The sequence below is a fragment of the Kryptolebias marmoratus genome, linkage group LG9, assembly GCF_001649575.2.
Source record: "Kryptolebias marmoratus isolate JLee-2015 linkage group LG9, ASM164957v2, whole genome shotgun sequence".
NCBI lineage: Eukaryota > Metazoa > Chordata > Actinopteri > Cyprinodontiformes > Rivulidae > Kryptolebias > Kryptolebias marmoratus.
In genome coordinates this window covers 7,892,156-7,901,313 of record NC_051438.1, presented here as the reverse complement: position 1 = coordinate 7,901,313, position 9,158 = coordinate 7,892,156, and the positions used below count along the sequence as shown (strand labels likewise).

At 40.2% G+C, this 9,158-nt stretch overlaps 1 protein-coding gene across 1 annotated transcript in view; it reads right to left on the bottom strand.

Annotated features, from left to right (window-relative positions):
• LOC108248738 (gamma-aminobutyric acid receptor subunit alpha-2) overlaps positions 1-9,158 on the bottom strand; it is a 44,360-nt gene that overhangs the window by 11,395 nt on the left and 23,807 nt on the right. The window contains exons 5-6 of the mRNA XM_017437708.2: positions 8,826-8,908; positions 6,661-6,804 (exon numbers count right to left, since the gene is read on the bottom strand). Of these exons, the coding sequence (XP_017293197.1) occupies positions 6,661-6,804; positions 8,826-8,908 (227 nt within the window). The remainder of the gene's footprint in view (positions 1-6,660; positions 6,805-8,825; positions 8,909-9,158) is intronic.

Sequence of the window (9,158 nt, the reverse complement as noted above, 5' to 3'; positions counted from 1 at the left end):
ATCCATCCATCCATCCATCCATCCATCCATCCATCCATCCATCCATCCATCCATCCATCCATCCATCCATCCATCCATCCATCCATCCATCCAGTTCTCTTTGTTTGTGGTTGGGTCATGGAGGCGACAGGTCCGGGAAGGAGGTAACCCGAGACATTCCTCCCCCAAGCGGCACTCTCCAGCTCCCTTATGTGAGATCCCAAGGCATTCCAAAACCAGAAAGAATACATCTCTAGAAACTTTGAGGTCTGACCAGGGGTCTCCTCCAAGTGGGATTTGCATCACGGAGGCATCCTAACCAGATGTCCGAACCTCTTCAACTGACTCCGTTTGATGGGGTGGAGCAGCGGCTCCACTCAGTTCACCCTGGGTGACGGAGCTCCTCGCCTCATCTCTAAGGCTGAGGCTGGCCATCCCACAGAAGAAGCTAACTTCAGCAGCTTTTATCCAGGATCTTGTTCCTTCTACCTCATGATCATAGTTGAGGATTTGAAAGTAGATGGATCAGTAAATCCAGAGCTTCACCACAAAAGACCAGAGCAACACCTTCATTACTGCAGATGAAGCTCTGATTTATCAGTTTGTTTTCTGCTCCATTCTGCCAACACTTGTTAACAAGACTCTAGGGTACTTGAACTTCTCCACTTGAGGCAAAGAAGGGCGATGGTCATATAATACCCCCACTTTGTACCAAGCGATGGACATTTCATCCCCAGTTGTTACCATTTGTTCCCCTGTAGCTGATGTTTCATACTAACTGCTTATGAAAAAGTTACCACTTCTCACCCATTCATCTACCATTTGTATGTATCCCCACATGCATGCATTTATGTGCAGAGAGGAACCAGCTCTGATCATGTACACAAGGACACATGTAAAGGCTTAATCGCAGTTTGTAAAATACATGTGCCATGCCAGACTCCTAATGGAGCAAGTTGAATTATAGAAGATGCTGATTGTTCAATGTAGAGGAAGCACAAGCTAACCTGCTTACACGTTTAAACCTTAAAAAATGTCTTATAATTTTATTTTCTGAACACTTGATTTGAATATAACTTCTGTGTACTACTATGTATGTATGGTGGTGGGTGTGATGAGGACAGTGGTGGGTACAACGTGGATTGTGATGGGTACAATTTGGATGGTGGTGAATGCAGTGTGGATGGTAATGGGTACGATGTGGATGGAAGTGGGTACATTGTGGATGGAGGTGGGTACAATGTGGATGGTGGTGGAAACAGTGTGGATGGAGGTGGGTACAATGTGGATGATGATGGGTACATAAAGACCTGTGGCAGACAACCCAAAAAGAATGGGTACGAATTGACCAAAACTACAAAGTTTTACAGTTCCACCTTTTTTCCGGGTGAATCACTAACAGCTGTAGCGAGCTGCTTCGCCTCCCTTAAACAGCCATGTAGGTCACTGTTTAAACCATTGATAAGAACACTTTGAACCATCAGGCTCAGATTGTGAAAAGTGTTACAGGAAGCACGAGACGCCATTTTCACACATAAATTGGCCGATGCAGAGTCCAGAATCTAATCCTATCGAGTCTTTGGGATGTGCCCGAGAAGGCTTTACAGACTAGTTCAACTGTCCCTTTATTCAAACAGGATCTCAGCGAAAAACTAAAGTAACCCAAGATGGATTTATATGTCACATTGCAAACTTCTCAAAACCATGCACACAATTAAAGCTAAAAGGAATCCAGAGTAACATTTTAAAATGTGTGATTTATTTTATCTCCCACTGCAGTATAAATAGTCAGTGAACGTAAGATCCCAGCATGTGAATGAAAACAGAAACCAACCTGCTCACAAGAAGCCTGACAACCTCACAGTGTGACAGCGTTTCAGTCTACACTCAAAGCAAATTCACTGACTACAAATTACACACAGCCTTGCTCGAACAGTATTTTTCTTTTTTTTTTACGAGGCTTACTTCCTGAACTGCGGTGGCGTCGCTTCCATCCTCCTAAACAGAAACACATCCAGCCTGACGTGTGCTCGCTCACTCAAGCTCTGCACTCGTTTCTTAACATCAGTGTTGGTGCACAAAATGTTGCTTCTAATTTTAGCCCTCATTATGTCTTTTTCTTTTATGGTGTAGCCAGTTTTTCGGTTGTATTTGTGTTCTTTGTTTTCAGCAAGGATGCTTGTTTTTTTTATCTTTAAACTTGACAACTGATTACTTTAGATCCTATTTCTTCTTTCATTCTAGTGTAGTATTTGAGGAAATATGTGAACTATTCAGCTAACAGAGGCTCTAGCTGCATACATGACATGAAAGGTAAAAGTAAGCATAGACAGTAAATTACGGGCCCTACAATTGAATAAGAAGCAAGGCAAAGCAAAGCTTGAAGCCCTCTTTTTTTCTTTTTTTATAAACAGAATAACCTTAAAAACATAACACAGTAAAAATGTTTTTGTCTTCTGCATATTTTCCTTTTAAACAGAGAAGCCAGCCCTTTTTTGAATACTGTTGTTCACTGGTTTGATCAGGCCAGTACTCTTAAAAACATCATCCATCCATCCATTTTCTTTACCCGCTTTTTCCTTTCTGGGTCGCGGGCAGCTGGGGCTTATCTCCCGCGGTCATTGTGAGACGCAGGGGGACACCCTGGAAGGGTCGCCAGCCCATTCCAGGGCTTCTTAAAAACTTAAAAAAATGAATGAATCAGATGTAAGATTAACATACGCCACAAGAATACAATGAGCCCTCAGCAACCTCTATTTTTATATGCATTTTTAGAAAGACAAAACCATTCAGTGCTCCAATCTTTGATTTTTTCTGCTTTTTTAGTTGTGTTGTCAGTTCTGGGTCAAATAGACGACACTCTCTGTATCTTAAAACAACTCTTCCGCAATAGATTCGATTTTATGAAAGTAAAAAGGCAACTAGACTAAACATGCTGTTTGAGGTTTCCACGTTCAACTTATTATTCCTTGCCAAAAACAAAAAGGGCTAAATTCACGTGGAGGTGCGTTTGTCCGCGCATGATGGAGTTTGTCTGTAGGCAAAAAAGCTCACGAACCACTGGCTCGATTGAAAATAACCGCTGGAAGTACATCTTAACTTTTCAAGTCAACCTGAATCGAGATGGCTAGCACAGCTACGTGACTTTAGCAAGCACAAAAATGACTATAACTCAGTCAGTTTTACCGATATTTATCTCAAATTTGATAAGGTGGTAGCTGAAAGCCATCCCTAACACATACTCTGAGCGCTAACAGATTGCACAAGATCTCATAATATCACGAGATTGCACACAACATTATTTTCAAGGTTCAACCTAAACGGCTACAACTCCTTCCTTTTAGAGTGTAAGAGGATCTTAGTTTCAGACTCTGAAAGCTGGTGAGTGATATGTTTGCCTTTAAAGAATACTGGCTCTTTAAGGAAAAACGTTACAGTCAAATCTCCTTGAATGTTGTGCATTTCTCTTTCAGTTTAGGGTTGGGTGGTACAGCAGAAAGTTTTTTTTTGCAAATTACCACCCCCACCAGTTCTCTTTGGTCTTCATCTTACATTCATCTTCGTGCTCCCTGTGTCTGTCTGAGCCTCTTGGGAGCCCGAGCGTTCAGTTCCTCTGCTACCCTTTAGAGGCAACGCTGATCCTGCAACATTACTGTAACATTATGAACCTTTAACTACTCGTACGTTGTTTAATTCTTTCTGTTCCTTGATGCAATAGCAATGACTGAATAATACTTGTCTGTCGTATTTTTAAATCAAAAAGTAAACTTAAAAAAAAATACATTACAGACATTTAAAATACACTAAATTGCATGTAATACGCCATTTTGTAAAATGGCAGTGATGCAGTCAGAGCTCAACGGGGATATAAAAGTGTCCCCTAGTGTCACGCTAAAAACATTTTGCACACCTTCTATTGCCGATCCATGTTCATGAAAGATCACTTACTTAGGCTAATTACTTCTAAAACTTCTAAAACTTCTAAAACCAACATACTCAGTGTTTATTTATGCTTAATAACTCATAAATGAACTATTCAATATATTGTGCATATAAGTGTGTAAACAATCATATAAATGAACTTTCCCTCCATGTGAGACATGTATTAATTGGTAGAGAATGTTTGAATTGACTATTCTGCAGTGCATTAATAGTTAAGGCAGTTGCAAGAAGTTAGTTAAGTCTTTTTCTGAACCCTTCTGAAGTGAAGACTATTTATGCTTTATTAAGTATTTGGTAATGTTGACGAAACCCTGAAGGGCCACAAGTTCCTTTTCATTAATAAATGTGTTCATTTATAGTTTATTAGTATGAATTATCTTTAACTACACATGTATTAATCATTTATTAATGATTAAATAAGGATAAATAAGGTGTAATAAAGTGCTACCCTACGAGTTTACAAAACGGCTTTTTATAAAGGCAACATTTAGAGTCTTTCCAGGCAAATGTAGCACCGTGTAACACAGCATGACTTGGGGAAAGCTTAACGATATTAAAAAAAAAGAATACCACCAAACCCTGCTGTGGTCCCATAAGCTTACAGATTCAGCATGTTGTAAACTCAGAGTTTCTGGTGCTTGGAGAAGTTATGGACAATAAATCTAGGAAGGAATTCAGTAAACGGTCAATTTAGGCAATCATTTTCTCAAAATAAGCCTTTAATGATCTCATATCTCATCTTTCTTTCCTGTTTTAGACCTTTAATCTCTTGAGCGTGACGTAAAATTAAAATGTTTAAAAGTTAAAGCGTTACTTTGCCAAGAACTGCATTGTCACTGATTGACTTTGATTTTTGCGTTTCTTGCAAATCCTTTGCGCTCAAATGCATTATTTTCAACATGCACCACGTTTTTCACTGTCTGAGCACAATTTTTATTATTTTGTGCGTCCCTGCAGTTTTGTGATGCTAAAATGAGGGATTAAAAACCACTGAAGGACAGAGCTGTGCTTATTTTGTCATGCAGCTCCTCGGTTCATGCTTCTGATAGCAAAAACAAACCTTCATGTGCAGTTCTGCACCAGCATCCCTTGATGTTTTCCACATCCAAATCCAATCTATCCAAAGACAAAATCTGCTCATCTTTAAAAGGCAGGTAGGGTGTAAAATATAAGATGACAATTTGCAGCAATAATTCAAATTTCACGCTACTTTTCGGTGTCTTCAGCTCATAAAAAAGTGGAAAACAAAACTCACAAGATGTAAAGAAACAACCACAAACAAATGCCAACTTCTGGCACGAGGATCTGGCATTGGATCTTTGTAACACAGAAGAAGCTGAAGCAAACGTTTCTCAGCAATTTTTTAAGCCAAGTAATGTCGAGTGTGGGGGAAAAACAGCTAAATTCAACAAGAGTTTCACTGCCGCTTTCTCCAACATGTAGGAGGGAGACGAGCTCAGCATCCACCCAAACAGGCACGATCACAGTTCGATTTTCACACGGCAGCAGAACCGAGACAAAGATTTCAGGGGGCTGATTCCAAACACAACAAACCCAGGGGTAGCAGTGGATGCCTTTGCATGGAGCTTTCAGATCAGTGTTTTGTTGCCAGGGGGCGTGCCAGAAAACAACAACAGCACAACTTCAGCTGGCGAAACCTGGTGGTCGCCTTTAACACTTTGTAGGGTTTTGAAAGTAGACGCTCTTTGTCTTTTCTCTCCGGCATATTCTAAAGACGAGGATGGGAGATGGAGGAGCTATTGGATAAGTCCAATGAATTAAAGCCAAAATCTTGATTGGGTGCGACAGTTGGAGACTAGTTGGGGAATCAAAATTTTAAGAGAAAATAGGCAAATTTTCAGTTCTTGTCTAACTTAATTCTGAGTGTCTGCAACCAGTGAGCCAGCAAGCCAATTTTTTCCAAGCCTCTGTGATTCATGGGAGGAAACTGAGACCCTCCCCAAATGTTTTAAGACAAGACCGTCCCCTAACTAGTCTCCCAACAGTTGCAGCAGAGTGATGCTGGTTTAAATATGCCAATACATAAGCAATGAAACACCCTCAGTTCTACTATTTAGCCATTACTCTTGCACTTTCGTCACAGTTTTCAATTACCTACTTCTGCACTAGCTTTGGATTTGAAATGTTAAAAGGTGTAGGCAAAATTCACAAACAAGTCTCAAATAAATAACCATAAACCAAGCCCCTTTTAAAGCTCTGTAGCTCAGACATACTTCACAGCAAAAACATCAATTAAAGTTTAAACGGGTGACAGAAATTTGGACTTTGCATGTCTAGACGGGCATTTTGGCATCTTTAACAGTTTTTACACAACTGCTATTTAAGCTGTATGATTTTTGAAGACTTAACCACAGAATATTTTTGAATTAGTGTGATGATGTCATGCATATTAAGTTTTGAGCTCTGTAAATTTTTGCAAATACACTCTTTTTGTCCCCACAAATTTTAAACATCTTATCCAGTTTATACGTAGAACCTGGGCATTTTTGGTATTCTTTCTCCCAGTGTGTTTCTCACTGCTGTAAAAACACACAAGCTCTCATGGACTTCCATTGAATCTGAGCTTAGAAGGTTATCTTGAAAACTAGAACTGAAAGTTATTGTTGAACTTGTCTATACGCTTTTGTCTGCCAGTAGCTGCATTGGCACCATTTGAGATTTCTTCAGAATTTTCTAGGTTCTCTTCTGCAATTCGACCGGACTCCCTTCGGAGCTTACCTGTGCTCGATTTAATGGTTTCTTGTCCAACAGTTTGACCAAGCAGATCATACTGGTTCAGACGAGAACTCTCTTCTTCCACCACCACCGAGTCCGAGGCATTTCTGGTCCAAGCATAAGTCACCTCTGAGATGGTGTAGGCATCTAAAAAATAAAAATGAAAAAAATAAAATAAAAAAGCATGACGAGAAGCTCATAGGGGGATAAATCTGGGACAGCTATCGATGATTTCTTTTTTTTTTTTCAGTGACCCAAATGAAAATGTTCCCACTATATCATGTTTGATGTTGGGTTTCTAGAAAAAAAATATTCTGGACAGACTAGAAAAAAAGCAATCAGTGCATGGTCATATCTGTACTTCTTAATTACTTACAGAAATTGGCACCTAAGAGCTAAGACTAAAATATCAAGTTGAACAAAAACCTCATAGTCGCTCTTATTTGAATATATTCAATATATGAGCGCTTGTATTTATGTTGTGCAACAGATTTCTTACAACAGGGCCATAAATGAGCAGCGATCAATGGGACAAAAGTCCAGGTCACCACAGGAATGCACTGAAAGCTAATTGAGCATTTAACTTGTTTTAGAAGTCAAGGCATTTCAGACATGACCTACAAACTTGTGATGCTCGGATCATAACTGCATATTAATCCTTTGTTCTTAAACCAGCTGCTTGCTTTTAAACAAAAAAGTTTTAACAACTTAAAGCAAAAATAAATAAAAAATAAAATAAAATAAATGTCATTCATCCAAATGTAAAGAAGCCATAGAAATAAAATCTGACAAAAGAGTTCAAGTCCCCAAACAAAAAGATTTGGATGAGTTTAGAAATCCTTTCCCCATTAAGCAGTTTATCTGAAGAAATTCTAAGTTTAAATACTGATGCACATTTGTACTCACTGACAACTGAAGTTAATTACCCAGAAAAAGTGGTAGAAATTAAATGAAACTAAATGTACTGAAAGGTCATGTGACTGTACTGCAATAAGTACAATATCAGATCCCATGGATAAACAGCTGGCGTTCCAGGCGCTATCCTGATCCCAGGTCCAATGGGTGTGGCGCCTCTTCAGGCCTGGATACAAGTGGTGATTTGGTGAACAAAGTCATAGAGTTGTTGTATCTTTTCCTGCTCCAAGTCAGCCTAAAGCTGTTGTTGCTGGCCCTCAAGATCAAGCAGACCAGCATGGAGTCGGAGTTGATCTCCAAGCTCAGTCTCCACATTTTTAATTGGGAAAAATTAGGGGTAAGACATGCGGGCGTAGGAGTCGGGTCGCTCAACAACATTGGCAGGACCGGTCCTCTTCCATCTGCGCCACAATGGTCATTTGTGGTAACGCAGAACGAAGGCTCACAGCTGAACATGCTCCCAGTTACAGCACCGCTTCAAACGCAGCTCCTCTCTGGCATGGTGTTAATGGCAGCCTACGCATGGAACGGGGAACCTGTAATCCAGCTGATCAAGACCCAGTGCAGAACCACTTGAGGGTTGCAAAAAAAAAAAATCCAATACCTGAGTCTGGATGGTGGGCACAGATGTCACAGGGTTCTGTAACATTCCTCTTTCAGAGTGGTGTGTTTTGTGGCACCAGATCCTTTAGAGCATGTGTGAGTGCCTGTAGTTCCCAATGATTTCAGAGTTGCACCTCTGTGAAATCTGCCCTACATGCTCTGCTATTGGACGATAGGACCACTCACCCTAATACTAACCCACAATATGGCCCCTATAAAACTCCATCAACTACTAGTAATGCTGTCTAATCTGCTGACCTTCACTCACTGTTTTGACCAACTGTCAGAGGCTCTGGCAACTGCCTAAAAACACCATCGCTTTACTGGTGAAGCCACCACTTCTGCACTCTGATGCCCTGTCTGAATGTGCCAGCTTGATGCAAATCAAATCATTTACATACCAATCAGTGGTCTGCATGTGGACTAAATCATGTCCACCTTGGACCACTCCTTCTGGGCGCTTAACATTTTTTTTGTCAGTGAGTGAAATTGTAGGGTCACTGCCATAAAGCTAAGCCATGCAGTCCAGCTTCACTCAGTCCTTAGGCTGCTCTCTCGCCAAAGAACTAGTGAGGAGAAGAAGAAAAGAAAAAAAAAAAAGCATTTTAGTTTAAGTCCCCTCGGGCACTAACATCATCAGAGTTACTCACAGCTGCCAAATTTTAGTGGACAGGAATGAAAGTCCATGGGGAAATCCTCCAGATGCATTGGGCACTCTGCATGCACTGTTAACCTGCATCCAATTCACAGAACAGTATCCAGAATTTGCAAATGCATGAAGAGTAAACAGCAGAGATTAAAAACAAACAAAAAAAAGTCAAAAAGCCTCATGCACCATTCAAGACGCTCAACTTCTGTAATGCCTTGAAATGGAAGTATTGTTTTTAACTAGTAAAGCAAACTAAACAAGGTGCAGCAGAAACTAGAGAAAAGTAAGTCTTTATGCTAACTAAAACATTTTAAAAGCCTACTCCATACATTGC